The 14,744-nt window shown below is 52.1% G+C and overlaps 3 protein-coding genes across 5 annotated transcripts; 1 reads left to right on the forward strand and 2 right to left on the reverse strand.

The window, feature by feature from the left end:
- Window positions 1–663: 663 nt before the first annotated feature.
- Window positions 664–1,833, reverse strand: C5H1orf122 (chromosome 5 C1orf122 homolog). The gene is made up of 3 exons (XM_020880300.2): window positions 1,715–1,833; window positions 1,423–1,624; window positions 664–1,140 (listed from the first exon to the last, which is right to left on the reverse strand). The coding sequence occupies exons 1-3, from the start codon at window positions 1,747–1,749 to the stop codon at window positions 1,045–1,047; spliced, it is 333 nt and encodes a 110-aa protein (XP_020735959.1). The 5' UTR covers window positions 1,750–1,833; the 3' UTR covers window positions 664–1,044.
- A 16-nt stretch (window positions 1,834–1,849) lies between these two features.
- Window positions 1,850–5,407, forward strand: YRDC (yrdC N6-threonylcarbamoyltransferase domain containing). The gene is made up of 5 exons (XM_020880299.2): window positions 1,850–2,365; window positions 2,930–3,044; window positions 3,166–3,285; window positions 4,195–4,337; window positions 4,676–5,407. Exons 1-5 carry the CDS (start codon window positions 1,983–1,985, stop codon window positions 4,743–4,745), a joined length of 831 nt encoding a protein of 276 aa, XP_020735958.1. The 5' UTR covers window positions 1,850–1,982; the 3' UTR covers window positions 4,746–5,407.
- Window positions 5,408–6,165: 758 nt separating this feature from the next.
- MANEAL (mannosidase endo-alpha like) lies at window positions 6,166–13,739 on the reverse strand. Of its 3 annotated transcripts, XM_070468380.1 has the most exons (5): window positions 12,807–13,739; window positions 11,492–11,601; window positions 9,316–9,392; window positions 7,698–7,741; window positions 7,289–7,464 (listed from the first exon to the last, which is right to left on the reverse strand). In XM_070468380.1, the coding sequence occupies exons 1-5, from the start codon at window positions 13,348–13,350 to the stop codon at window positions 7,388–7,390; spliced, it is 852 nt and encodes a 283-aa protein (XP_070324481.1). In that variant the 5' UTR covers window positions 13,351–13,739; the 3' UTR covers window positions 7,289–7,387. The 3 variants fall into 3 exon arrangements, with proteins under 3 accessions (XP_020735955.2, XP_070324481.1, XP_070324482.1); XM_020880296.2 differs by having other exon boundaries at window positions 6,166–7,741; window positions 12,807–13,549; XM_070468381.1 differs by lacking the exons at window positions 7,289–7,464; window positions 7,698–7,741 and adding an exon at window positions 8,835–8,966 and having other exon boundaries at window positions 12,807–13,736.
- Between the last annotated feature and the right edge of the window lie 1,005 nt (window positions 13,740–14,744).

A 14,744-nucleotide genomic window follows, 5' to 3' on the forward strand; every position in this document is an offset into this window, starting at 1 on the left:
TGGAGAATATGGGGGTGGGAGGTCGGAGTTCAGGGTGGCTGTTCTCTTTCCCTGTAAACTCCTAGTCCCTGTTTGGGGAAGGTGGCTGGAAACAGGGTTTTGCTGAATCTCTGGCTCAGATTTTCTGGCCAGGAGAGGCAAGACCCACGACAACCTTCTTTTTTTGACACACACTAGTCATTGGCCAGAGGTCTTGGTTGAAAGTTCTTTAAAATCCCAAATAGTTTTATTTGGATTATGTAAAAGCCTACCAAATTTATTTGTGAAACATGGGAACAACGGACTTCCACTGAGCGATATGAAAACGTTACAGGTTCAGTACTTCCAAAGGAAGAAACCTCTAAACCCAAAAAAGAATAAATATGAATTTGTATTTTTGAAGAATGTGAAATAATGGTGTTTGCTTAATTGCTCATTTTGTATAAACTTAATATTGTACTTTAAACTATCTGCTAAGAAGTGAAAATTTAACTTTTTGGAATTGAAAAAAGCAATATTAAATACTAATGAAATCCTAATTAAATGCTTATTTAAATCTGGTAGTATCTGTGGCGTTTCTTCCTAACCCTACCCATGGCTGACAGTTTTCAACCACTTCCCCCCTCCCCAGTCATCAGAGTCTTTAGAGAGGGGACAGAAAGGAAAGGTCGGTCACCAGGAGAGTCTGCAGGATTCCTTTTAATAAAGGCTCTGCTGAAAGTGTTTTGTGGGGCTAGGAGCCCCCAAAGCATGAAATGGACATGTAACACCACCTGGATCCCCCAAAGCAGGCCAGATAATTTTGGCGAGCACTGCTGGTCTGCCCAAATCTGGGTAATCAGACTGGGTATTCATTCGTCGGCTACATTTCAGAGCTCAGCACTGCCTTCAGCCAGGATGAAGTGGGAGTGAACCCAGCTGCTAGCCGAGCTGCCTCCCCAGGCTGAGAGCCAAATACCAGCCATTACCAGTGAAGACTGGCCCCTTTATTGAAAGGGAGTTGTTCAGAGTCCAGCCACCAGCCCCGGGGAGGGAGAGAAGATAGGGCGCCCAGCTCGGGGATGGTCAGGGCTCCGCAGCTCCATCGCTAGCATCCTTTGGAAAGCCACCTCTGGAGGAGACAGCTGGCTGGGAGGGCGCTCCAGGTTTGGCTGAGACATTCTGATTGGAACAGGGGGGGTGGGGGGGGGGGGAGAAAAAAAAGGAAAGAGAGAAAAGAAAAAGTGAGGTTGGGAGGAAAGGCCTTGGATTAGGCCCCGAAAAAGATGGCCATTTGGCATATGGATAGCACTTAACTTTTTCAAAGCCTCTCGTCCAGATGAAAGGCAGTAGGGGGTAAAGCGGTGGGGACACTCGTCCACCCTCCAGGGGAAGCCAGGGCTTAGCAAGTGCGGCCAGTGGGCACTCCCCACCTCCCAGGCCCAGCCCGGGGTGGGCACTGACCCCGCCACCAGCCGGCTCCGGGCGCCGACGGCCCAGCTGCCGCAGCATCTCCTCGCAGGCGGCGATGGTGTCCAGGAGCTGCCGCTGCCGCTGCTCCACGGCGTCCAGCAGCTGCTGGGCGCGCTCATCCCGGGGCGGCTGCGGGGGTGGCCTCCCGCCGAGCCCCAGCCCCGCCTTCCCACGGTCCACGCCGGCAGCCTCCCTGCCCGGGAGAGAGCGAGACAGACGGTCAGGGCCGGCGCTTGCGCCGGGTCAGAACCCCTTCCCCCCGCCCCGACGGGCCCCCTCTCACCCCCGTGACCAGTCTGAGCCCGGGCCCCATTCCATCTCCGCCTGCGCGGCCCGACCACCGCCCCCCTTTCGGCCGCCCCCACCCCCCCCGCCCCCAGCGCTGCGCTAGGGCTCCGCAAAGCAGCGCCCCGCCCCGTCCCCACCGGTCTCCTTCAATCCTCCTGGGGGTCGCGGTCCCTTTAAGTTGCCCGGCGCGGAGGTGGGGCCGAGCCTCCTGGACCGGAAGATGACTGGACGCGTCACTTCCTCCCGGAAGCGGGCCTAGACGGATGTCTCCGGCACGTCCGTGCAGGGGGCTGAGGGCCGCGGTGGCTGCCAGCATGGGGTTGAGCGAGGGGCCGGCGGGCTCAGCCCGGAGCGGGCGCCTCCTTCGCCCGCCAAGCCCGGCGCCGGGGGCCCGGCTGTTGCGGCTCCCGGGGAGCGGGGCCGTGCGGGCCGCAAACCCGGAGCGCGGCGGCTGGACCGAGGCGCTGCGGGCCGCCGTGGCCGAGCTGCGCGCCGGCGCCGTGGTGGCCGTCCCCACCGATACGCTGTACGGCCTGGCCTGCTCGGCGAGCTGCTCGGAAGCACTGGGCGCCGTGTACCGTGTCAAGGGCCGCAGCGAGACCAAGCCGCTGGCCGTTTGCCTGGGCCGCGTGGCCGACGTCTACAGGTGAGGCCGCCCCGACCCGGCCCCAATGGGGGCGGCACCGCGGGAGGGGTTTCCGGTGACAGGCTTGGGAGACTGAGGCGCAGAGAGCGGGAGGGGCTTGTCCAGGCTCACCCAGGAATCCGGAACTGGAAATGTGTATGGAGCAGTTAGCGTCTGCCAGGCCTTGAACGTGATCGGGGACTCGGCGCTGAAAGAGGCAGGCGGAGTCCCTATTCTCCTGGCGTTTTTTGTGATAATGGGTTGGGGGTACTCCTACGGCTTAAGAAGAAAGGAGGGGGAGCACGGTAGCTTAAATTAACAGAGGGAGTACTTGGAAGAGAATAAAACTCGGAGCGCGGTAGCGGTGCAGCTGTTGCAGTCTCCCAGACCAGAGACCTGTGGGATCCAAGCCTGGGGTGCTCCTCTGGAGCCCTGCCTTCTGCTCAAGCTCTTGGGGGTGAAAAGGGAAGACAGGCGGATCCCACTGTAGCCCCTCAGGCCGCCTTTCCTGGATCTTCCTAGGTTCTGGGACAGGACCAGCGGTGCCTTTCATCTGGTTGGGTTTGCGCCCCCTTTGTTTCCCAGGTACTGCCATGTGAGAGTACCCGAGGGGCTCCTGACGGACCTGTTGCCAGGACCAGTGACCCTGGTAATGGAACGCTCAGAGGCGCTCAACAAGGACCTGAATCCTTTCACTCCTGTGAGTCAGATTTTCTCTTGTGTCCCCAGACTCCTGCCGTTGGCTTTCACTAGGATCCAGGCAAGGCCCATTCCCCACCCCTTCCAACCTTTTTATGATCCCCTTTCTCCTTGCCTCATAGCTTGTAGGCATCCGGATTCCTGACCACGCCTTCATGCAGGACTTGGCCCAGGTGTTTGGGGGGCCACTCGCGCTCACCAGTGCCAACCTCAGCTCCCAGTCCAGCTCTCTGAATGTTGAGGTGAGAGTAAACCCAGTCCTCCCTGCAGAAACATCAGCCAGGCCACAGTTTCCTCTGAAGAGGGGTACGGGGGGAATGATGGTTCACTGGAATTGCCTGGCAGGAGAGCCACCCTTTCGGTTTCATAGTAGGAAGTCTGCCCATTTGGCAGGGGTGGGAGAAATCCAGAATAACCTCAGAAAAGTTTTAAAGTTGGAGAATCAAGGGGGAGAATCGATTTTTCTTCCCCTTAGTGTCTTTTTAACAATAACAGACATCATAAGTATGTTCCTCCCCCGCCAGCAGAAGACTGAAAAGTTAAGTCACTTATCCCAGGGACTCCTTTTTCTGTTCTCTTAGCTCTGCCACAAGCTAGGTCATTTAACAGTTCAGTCCACAGCTCTGAAGGGAAACTCCTTTCCACAGCCCAGGGGTTGAGTGCCAATGGCATGCACTTGCTGAGTCCACCTGTTTCTCTTTGCTACCCTGATCCAGAGTTCTGCTGAGATTCAGGATTAGAGTGGAGAGACCAGAGTGACCATCCAGTCCAGCCAGGATAAAATAACTTGCATACAGTCACACAGAGTTTGGTGGAAAGTCAAGGGTAGAGCCCACAGCTTTGGATTCCCACCGAGGTCTCCAGTCATTTTTCTCCTCCCTCCCAAACTGAAGCAGTGTGTGAAATTTCCTCTTGCCATAGCAAGATTGTCTTTAAGCTCTCAATAGGTGCTCCTTGGGGTGCTAATGTGGGGAGCTCCACACCTCATGGGATGCGGTATCCGGGGTACAAATGCAGTGTCTTTGTCACAGCTGACCCTGAATTTCCTTCCCCTGCTTAGAGGAAGATGCCTGCTGCTTTAGAGCTGTGTGGCCTCTGCCTATGTGCCCTGTTTGTGGTGTGACATTGCAAATGCTTCTCCCTCTTCTCAGGAATTCCAGGACCTGTGGCCTCACTTGTCCTTGATCATTGATGGGGGACCCATTGGGGATGGCCAGAGCCCGGAGTGTCGATTAGGCTCAACTGTGGTTGACTTGTCTGTGCCTGGAAAGTTTGGCATCATTCGTCCTGGTTGGTGAGTCTCTCTTTTTTTTTCCTGTGGCACAGGGATAGGATTGGGGGGGGGGGGGGTGGAGGTGTGAAATGCAATTTACAAAAGCGCCTTGACCAGGAAAAAAAGAAGTTGTCCCTCTTATCTTGCCCTGAGTGGGGTGGGAAGTTTGAAGAGGTGGTGGGTGGAGTGGAACTAAGTTTGCTAGTCGTTTCCTGGCTTTTTCAGGATTCAAAGGGTCCATCACGGGTTTGATGAACAGAGCATATTACAAAGAGTTTAGAGGTCCCTGATCTCCAGGCTCTGGTGGGCTCGGGGCTTTAAGAAGTCAAACCCTAATTTGTCCTCCATTTCCTCCCCAGTGCCCTTGAAAGTACTTCAGCCATCCTCCAGGAGTATGGGCTGCTCCCCTCACATGGATCCTGCTTGTGACACTCTGGAGGAGGGTGGGCCCAATGACTGGTGCTGGACACTATGTGTCCGACCGCTGGTAGCTGGCAAGGCCTCATTTGCAGAGGCTGCATAGAAATTTTAAGTCCATTCCTAGGATGGCCTGATTCGGTTAACAGATAGGTTTCTTCTTCCTTTGATTTTTGAAAAATAAATAACCAGTTTGCAATCTAATGAGAACCTCTTCTCTGGTGGATAGTGGCATTTAAGAGTCTCAAGTGACCAAAGGCACTTTGTGCTTCTGAAGCTGGAACCAGGTTAGGATAAAACCTGTGGAGCCATAGGCCAAACACTACTTCCTCTGAGCTAGGGCTGGTTCTGTGCTGTAATTGCCTGGCGGCAGAGTCATCATTTTGGTCTAATGATGGGAAGTAAGCTCAGTTGGGGCAGGGGGGTCCAAATTATTAAAGAATGTTGGAAAATCTCTGCTGTTCTTTTTAGCCACTTTTTTCTTATTTATTTATAATACAAATTATATAATGATTATACCTGTAATACCGTTATTTAAATCCAGTGTCTACTCCGCAGCTTTTATTTACATATATATATATCTCTCAAGTATTAAACATCATTATTGTTGGGCATTTGAACTTTGTTTTTTCTTTAATAGAAAAGAATGCTATTAAACATCTTTGTAAATGTTTTATTTTTCTTCTTTTGAATTATTTCCTTGGTGTAGGAGTACTGGGTCCAAGTATATGGACATTTTTATGGCTCTTGATACAGGTTAGCCTTCAAAAGATCTGAATCAAGTTGCATTACCATCAGCAGTGTGTGAGAACTACTGCCTCTTCCCCCTGGTCCGACTATACTTTTAGTGTTTTTAAAAATGTGTATGTGTGAGATGAAGCCTCATTGTCACTCCTTGTAAATTACTCCAGGTCACCATCCAGCCCTTTTCACCTGTCTCTGCCTGCCTTGGTTTCCTTCCCCAACTGAATCACAGCAAGGGCACCAGGCCTGCCCAATCCACTGGTGGGATTTAGTACCTGTTACCTAACGGAACTGGGGAATCCTTCTGGTGACCAGTAGGGCCCACTTCCTTCCCTCCCCCCTCACATCCCAGTTCTCAGAATTGGGATTCAGTCTTAAGCCCATAAACTCAACACAGTGGTTTCGAATGCATGTTTTCAAGTAGATCTTAAGACTCTTGCCGAGAGGGTGTCCCAGGGCCTGCTTTGAGGATCCCTGCAATTAGCATATTAGTTTGTAAATAAGCCTTGGTTTGTTAAATATTCCCTCTAGAAGTCTTGTTGAAACTACTAATTTCTTAAGCAAAGTCGGCCTTTCCATTGTGTTAATATGGTACCAGCCCATCCCACTTGTCAGTTCATCACAGAATCTGACTGAGGGGTCAGAGTTTGTTAACCTGAAGGGAGCAAAAGGAAAGCTGACTGGAGGATAGGAACAACACGTCATATTTAATACAAATCACAGTAGCACTGAAAACGGCTCTAGTGAGTGGGCCTCATTCAATTCAGGCGGCTAATGGGGAGGGGGCTGTCCTAGCCCTCTCCTGGAGCTAAATACTCATCTAGGAAAGTGAAGGCTCTGGAGCACAGAGGTGTTTTCTTCGAGGAAAATGAAGTGAACTCCCAGCACTGGGGAAAGCTGCAAAAAGGAAAAACTCATAGCTGTGCTTAGGCACTAGCTACAAGGCCACACCAAATAAGGAATAAGGAAAGCTGGCTCCTATAAGTTTAGGAAGACAGGAGCCATTCCTGGTCCCTTTTTCCCCCAGCACCTGGCACGTGGTAAGGTGCTCGCCAAGGGTGTGTTGAATAAACGTGTGTGAATGCTCAGGATTATTTCTTGATAATCGGGTCTGGGAATCTACCGGGAAGAGCTTAAACCAAGAATTTTCCCTTTTGTAAAGTCTTAAGTATGGTTTCTTAACTTGGGGAAGACAGCCAATGTGGGAGGGAGGCCTGGGGAGGACGCAGGCTGGCAGAAGAGCAGGTGCATGCTGGCCCAGAGCCCTGACACCCTTTTACGTGCAGTGACTTGGTGACTCCACAACACCAACCAGCTGAGTTCCAAGCTAGAAGGAGTTGTTTTAAAGTGTTGTGACTGGCGACGTGGAGCTGCCTGGGGGTAAGTGCAGTCCCCTGCCAGCCCCTGGGGTTCCCACTCTGGAACACCCCCTAGTTTTCCGGTCCCTGCAGGACACCCACCTGCCTGAGGAACTAGCTCTGTTCCCCATGGGCCCTGACTTGATGGGCCCAGAAGCACCTAGCTGCTGACTTGGGAGCAAGTGCCTATAACCTCAGCTGAGCCCCGTGTGGTGCCATCTTCCAGAGAGGCTGGGATTTAGCACCTCCCACCCTGGCTTCGAGGTGCCTCACATCAGCCACTGCTCCTTCTCTTTGATGAAGTGCTCCGCCCAGCGGCGTGTCAGCTCCAGGTACAGGCTGGGCTGATGAGGCAGGTAGTCCAAATACAGCCGAGTCGGCGTCTTCTTGGGAATGGCCTTCTCAATCTGGGTGCCCTCGTGCCACTCGTTGAAAGAGGTGATAGAGACAATCTCGGGCCTCACGGTCAGGGCTGCCTGCAGGGCCGTCTCATAGTACTTGCCATTGACCCTGTTCCGCGTATTGTGGTTGTTCCAAGGCCTGATGCTGGTGTCAATGTAGCCAGGCCCCACGCTGGGAATGAACATGAGGTTGTTGGCATCGCAAAAGTTCTTCACAGCTTTCCAGTTCTGATGGGAGGAGCCGAAAGAGAAACCGTTGGAGGCGAAGTAGGTGTACATGCCATCAAATCCAGCGGCCAGGATGTCATGGGTGTGGCCCTCCTCCACCAGCAGTGCTATGAAGACCCCATCATAGGGGGTGTTGCGGATTGAGTGGGGCCCGCTTGGTGTCAGGAGGTGGGCCCAGGCTTCAGGGGATGTCAGGTAGGAGTCGTAGATATAAAAGAGTGGGAGGCTCTTACCCATGCTGTTCTTGTAGCGGTAAAATGCACCATGGGAGCCATACCTGAAGAGCAAGAAGAAGAAAAGGCTGAGCCAGCAGCCTAAGAGGAAAGAAGCCAGCACACCCAGAGGACTGGCCATGGATGAGAGCTTTCCTGATGCCCAAGCACAATTTTGGATCCCGCTGGACTCATCATGCCTCTAAGCAAGAACCCAGTCCTGCCCCTCCCCCCAGCCTTGTCATTCTTCTGTTCAAGCCTCACTTCCCTGTCCCAGGACTTCGCTGGGGGCTCAGACAGTAAAGCATCTGCCTGCAATGTGGGAAACCCGGGTTTGATCCCTGGATCGGGAAGATCCCCTGGAGAAGGGAATGGCAACCCACTCCAGTATTCTTGCCTGGAGAATTCCGTGGACCGAGGAGCCTGGCGGGCTACAGTCCATGGGGGTTGCCAAGAGTCTGAGTGATAAACACAACAAATTACAACCACTTATCCCAACCCCAGGCCAAGCTACCACCATCTTCCATCTGGACTATACTGACAGCCACGTAGCTGGTCTCCAGGCTCCTACTTCCATCTCCCTATAATCCAGCCTCTTGTTTATTTTTTGGCTGTGCTTAATCCAGTCTCTTTTTAAAGTGTAAATCAGATCTCACTGCTCCTTACTGAGACCAGCAAAGCCCCACCCACTTGATCTGGCCTGCCTACCTCCATTCCTGCTATGACCCCATCTATCTCTACATTCCAGCTATACTGGCTGCTATCAAAGTTGTCCCATCAGATGGCCTTTGCATCTGACAGCCCTCTTCATGGGGTTTTCTGCCTGTCCCAGATCTCTGCACAGCTGACTCTTCATTTAAGTGCTGGCTCACATGTTTTAGAGAAGCTCACTTGATCACTCATTCTAAAGCCATTTCTTAAGCACATTCTTAACACATTATTCTGCTTTATTTGGTTATTACTTTTTCATAGTATTGGTCACTATTTGTTTTGTTGTCTGTAACTACTGTCTGCTCCACTGTACCTCAAACACACACTAGGTTGTAAACTCTGCTAGCCCTACACATTGCTAAACAACTGGGACTTAGGACAGTGCCTGGACACTGGAAAGCACTCAATAAATATTTTTTGAATGAATAAATGAATGATAGACGCAAGCCATTTACAAGCCACTTTTCACATTTATTAGCTTATGTAACTCTCACAAAGGGTTTCCTGGTGGCTCCACGGTAAAGAATTCACCTGCTAATGCAAGAGATGCAGTTTCGATCCCTGGGTCAGGAAGATCCCCTGGAAAAGGAAATGGCAACCCACTCCAGTATTCCTGTCTGGAGAATCCCATGGACAGGAGCCTGGCAGGCTGTTATCCATGGGGTTACAAAAGAGTTAGACACGACTTAGTGACTAAACAACTCTCACAAGACTCAAAGGTTAAGAGGCTTGCTTCTGATCACAAAACTGAGACCATAGAACCAGAATTCAATCCCAGCTTGCTGTCTCCAAGCCCAATACTGTTTCACTCTTTTTAGATGCTGGGGACACAAGTATTCTGCCCTTTTGTCTCTTGACCTATACCTCCAAACCTTCTATCCCTGCCCCCATTTTGATCCCCACCAAAATCCAAGCCTTGGAGCCTTACGTGTCAATAATGTACTTGATGTTGTCATGCAGAGTGATGTCATCTCGGCCCTTGTAGGGTTGGATGTGGAAGGCCACCTGCCACAAACAGAAGGGATATTGGTTAGGTGAGTATCTGTCCAGGGGCAAAACCTATGAAGTCTGTGCTCCAGCCATGGCCTGAAGAAGCAGAATTCAGGAGAGACCTGGCAGTGGTGGGGACAATGTAAACAAAAGCAATCACTGCCCTTCGGGCCCAAAAAAAGAGGAGTGAGAAGTCTCCCCACCTCCCACAGCAGAGCCTTAGGAATCATTCCGATGGGCTATTGCAGGCTAATAGATTTTAACTTAATGTGCCAGCTCCCAGTGATTGGCACTAGCTGCCTGAAACTATGGAAAGAAGTTTGATCTGGTTTGATCTTGCAGTCTAAGGGTCTGTCAAGAGTCTTCTCCAGCACCACAGTTTGAAAGCATCAATTCTTCGGCACTTAGCCTTCTTTATGGTCCAACACTCACATCCGTATATGACTACGGGAAGAATCATAGCTTTGACCATCCAGAACTTTGTCAGCAAAGTAATGTTTCTGCTTTTTAATATTCTGTCTAGGTTTGTCATAGCTTTTCTTCCAAGGAGCGAGCATGTTTTAATTTCATGGCTGCAGTCACCATCTGCAGTGATTTTGGAGCCCAAGAAAATAAAATACATCACTGTTTTCACTTTTTCCCCTTCTATTTGTCATGGAGTGATGGGATCAGATGCCATGATCTTAGTTTTTGGATGGTGAGGTTTAAGCCAGCTTTTCACTCTTCTCCTTCACTCTCATCAAGAGGCTCTTTACTTCCTCTTCACTTTCTGCCATTAGAGTGATATCATCTGTATATCTGAGGTTGTTGATATTTCTCCCGGCAAACTTGATTCCAGCTTGTGATTCACCCAGCCCCAGCATTTCACATGATTCACTCTGCATGAAGTTAAATAAGCAGGGTGACAATATACAGCCTTGACATACTCCTTTCCCAATTTGGAACCAGTGCATTGTTCCATGTATGCTTCTAACTGTTGCTTCCTGACCTGCATACAGGTTTCTCAATGTGACAGGTAAGGTGGTCTGGTATTCCTGTCTCTTTTAAGAATTTTCCAGTTTGTTGTGATCCACACAGTCAAAGGCTTTAGCATAGTCAATGAAACAGAAGTAGATGTTTTTGTGGAATTCCCTTGCTTTCTCTATGATCCAATGAATGTTGGCAATTTGACCTCTGGTTCCTCTGCCTTTTCTAAATCCAGCTTGCACATCTGGAAGTTCTTGGTTCATGTACTGCTGAAGCCTAGCTTGAAGGATTTTGAGAAGTACCTTGCTAACATGTGAAATGAGCATAATTGTATGGTAGTTTGAACATTTTTTTGGTATTGCCCTTCTCTGGGATTGGAATGAAAACTGACTTTTTCCAGTCTTGTGGCCACTGCTGAGTTTTCCAAATTTGCTGGCATTTTGAGTGCCACACTTTGACACCATTTTCTTTTAGGATCTGAAATAGCTCAGCTGGAATTCCATCACGTCCACTAGCTTTTTTCGTAGTAATGTTTTCTAAGGCCCACTTGATTTTACCCTCTAGGCTGTCTGGCTCTCCGCGAGTGACCACATCATCATGATTATCTGAGTCACTAGGACTTTTTCATAGTTTTTCTGTGTATTCTTGCCACCTTTTAAAAATCTCCTCTGCTTCTGTTAGGTCCTTACCATTTCTGTCCTTTATCATGCCCATCCTTGCATGAAATGTTCCTTTGATATCTCCAATTTTCTTGAAGAGATCTCTAGTCTTTCCCATTCTATTGTTTTCCTCTATTTCTTTGCATTGTTCACTTAAGAAGGCTTTCTTATCTCTTCTTGCTATTCTCTGGAACTCTGCATTCAGTTGAGTATATCTTTCCCTTTCTCCCTTGCCTTTATCTTCTCTTCCAAGTGATATTTATTTAGTCTCCCATTTACCCTCTATTTATATTTCCCAAAGTATTTTTTCCAGAACTCAAAAAATAAAGAGTGACACAGGCAGTATTTATTAGATCCCTGTCTCCCAGCATCACAATTACTATGTATATGCATACCTAGACTAATGCCAAGAGGCGCCATCCCTGTGGTGGAGAAAGGGACATCTCCAGCATGAGCTACAGAGCACTTGCCCTCTTCTTGGAGACTCACCTGGATGTTGTACTGATGGGCGGTGTCCAGAATGGCAGGCACCAGGTCATCTGAGGGTTCCCCGTTGTCATCAGCCATGCCGGGTGGGTACCAGGACAGGACCAGGACGCCTGAGACACAACGCAGAGAATACTTCAGAGACACACGGTACCCCACAACAGAGATTTGCTTCCTCACAGACCAACTCCAACTGCCAAATGGTTTCTGAATGAAATCTTGATTGAGGCTCCTGTTAGGTTCTTTTCTTGCAGATCAGATCCCTGAGCTGGGAGCCCGGGAGCTGTCCGCGCTTGCGGTGCTGAAGCTCTGGCTGCAGGAACCCTAATGTTCCAGGTCAGGAAGGAGCCTTGAAGCCCTGATGGCCTCTGGCCTGCATTAGCAAGTGGTTAAACAAAGGGGAATGGGTGGTCAATGCCTCATCCACCTGGAAGATAGGAATCCACAGCCCTATCTCTGGAGGAGAGGAGCCCTGAGCAGAGGTCATCTTCCCCTTCTTGTGGGGAATAACATTTGTCTCAACTGTCGACCCTCTGTCTGAGCTGAGGGACCGCGTCTGTGCTATCTGTCTGTGAATACATCCCACCATTGTCTCTGGCATTCAATCCCCCCACCACCGCCGCCAACCTCCATACTCATTAACCATTTCCAGAGAAACTGAAATGTACTGTAAAATCCAGCAGAATTCAGTGTCAAAATCTGAAATGTCAGCTTCCCCATCCTAGCCTGCCTACAGATGGACTTCTATTCAAGCAGAGTATCTGATGAAAAAGCCCCCAAGACTCCTTACTGCAAATAGAACAGGGTCTGTCATACAACATGTGCAAACTTTCCTTTCTGCTGCCAGAAAAAGTAGGAAGGGCTGAGGCTCTACCCTGTCCCTGGTATGAAAGCAGAGGCCATCCCAGGTGCTACTGCTTTGAACTCCAGACTCCTTCGGGGACCAGAGTACCCAGGCCTCACTTAGCCAAACCTAGAAGCCCAACAAACATGAAGACTGCCCTCCTCTCCTCACTGTCCCTGGGACAGCCCTGGTGCAAACGCCTTCCACTGACCCTCCCAGCAGCTCCGCCCTCGGAAAGGGCCCTGGAATTGGGGGTGGGGGGAGGGGGGAGGGGGTTGTCAGAGGGCAGAGGTGGAGGGGTCGGAATACAAGAGATGGGGGCGGTGCCTCTTGGTGAGCATGGAATTAGAGTCCTGGAAGAGAAGGGGTAAGAAGCCAGGCTGACTGAGGGGGATAGGAGCAGTGGAAGCTGGGGTGTGGGGACGAAGAAGGGCGAGGCTGGGGGCCCGAGCGATGGGGGAGGGAGGAGCTCACCGATGGCGGCTTCCTTCAGCTGGGTCATGTGCTCCCGTAGCACGTCGGGGTCCCGGGAGCTGTAGGGCCCCAGCTCCGGGTAGAAGCTGGAGCCCAAGTCATCGGGAGGAGTGTGGCGGCCGCGGGGGTAGCTGGCCGAGATCTTGGGGTCCCAGTGCGGCACCATGACGTGGTCCCAGTGAATGTAGTGGCCTTCGCGCCCGGGGCTCCCGTACCACGAGTAGTAGAAGGCGTGCAGGTCCGAGTAGACGCGCAGACTCTGCCCCGGGGCGGGTTCGGCCTCCGCTGGGGCCGGCCCTGGGGAGCTGCCCGGGCCCGCGGTGCGGGGCGGCGGGGGCGGCGGCGCGGCGGGGGCGGCCGGGGCCCGGGCGGCCGGCGCGGGGGCCCCCTCCGGGTGTCGTTCAAAGGGCGCCAGCTCCAGGCCGGGGCCTAGCGCCGGGAGTCCGTCCGGAGCCTTGAGCGTGCGGAGGCCCATGAGAGTGCCGAAGGCGAAGAGCAGCACCAAGAACAGCGCGATGCAGGCGCGGCGCCGCCGCCGGGCCATGGCGGCCCCCGCGTTCCCCGCGTCCCGCCGGGCTACCTCCGCGCGCGCCGCGCCATGGCTGCCCGCCCGGCTCCCGCGCGTCGCGCAGCCGGCGCGCGTCCCAGGGAGACGGCGACGCCGAGAGCGGCGTGGGCGGCTCCCCGCCTCTCCCCCGCAGTGCGGGCGGGCCCAGCACACAGAGAATGCAGGCGGCGCAGACCAAGTGGTCGCTAGCCGCGGGGGTGTGGACGGGGACCCAGACCGAGAGTGGCCGAGCGGAGAGGTCCCGGGCCAAGGGGCCGGGGTCTGAGTCAAGGCGGACGGCTCGCGGAGGGTTTGTCGCCTTTCAGCCTGGGGCAGCGGTGGAGCAGCCCGCTGGGGGACAAGGACCGCTCTCCTTCCGCAGCCCAAGAGAAGGTCTGGGCGATGGCGCTGGAAGGCGTGGGAGCAGAGGGCAAGGTGGGGAAGAAAGCAGTGTCTGTGATAGTTCTCTCCAGTGACCTCCTTCCCAGCTGTACCCTCTTTACTGACTTCACCTTGTCTGCCCATCTCCGAGATCTTCCTTCTTTGCCCCAGGTCCCGCGTCCCTCGGACCCCTTCTCAAACACCCCAGGCAGAATATGAATCCCGGGTTAAAGGGGCGTCGGGAAAACCCCAGGTAAAACACTACAGACCCTGGAGAGAGCCTGGGAGAACGAGGGAGACCGTGACTTGCGCAAGGTCACACGGACTGGGCCTTAGTCCAAGGATCAGGACTGTCTCCTTGCCAGAACTCTTGTCCACCCTGCCTGCTCCCGACCCAGCTGTCCCAAGCACTCTGTCCTTGGACAACCTCCTATAGTTAGTGAGGCCTAAATGAGATGGCTACCATAAAGCACTGTTGCAGGGCCTAACAAAATTAGCACTCAACACTTGCTGGAAGTTCCTTCTGGACTCCGAGCTCCAGAGGACAGGCCCTGGGTCACATTTACCTTTTAGGAATCCAAGCTTGAAGAACAGGGTTTGACACTCAGTTCCCAGGGTTGCTTGTGGAGTGAATATTTTGGTGTAATATTCTATAGACAATGATAAGTTTTTCACTCAACGTTAAGTCCGGACTCTGCATTATTCATTATTTCACTTATTCAGAAAAAGTTTTGTTTATGTCTGCCTCCTTCTCTGGTCCATGAAGACAGCAAGTTTGTTTCATGAGCAACTATATCTACAGTGTCTAAAACAGAGCTCAGCATAGTAGTAGGCACTGGATTCTTATTTCATGAGTAAGTGAATTGTAGGAAACCCAGAAAGAGGAGGAGCAAGACTGGGAAATGTGGGTAGCTTTGGAGCCCAGGAAACTGCATTCGAGGAAATTCGTGGTAGTGTTGCTGAAAAGTTAACCAGGTGATCTAAGACAGAAATGGAAAATTTTATTAGAG

The sequence above is a fragment of the Odocoileus virginianus genome, chromosome 5 (genome assembly GCF_023699985.2).
Source record: "Odocoileus virginianus isolate 20LAN1187 ecotype Illinois chromosome 5, Ovbor_1.2, whole genome shotgun sequence".
Classification (NCBI taxonomy): Eukaryota; Metazoa; Chordata; class Mammalia; order Artiodactyla; family Cervidae; genus Odocoileus; species Odocoileus virginianus.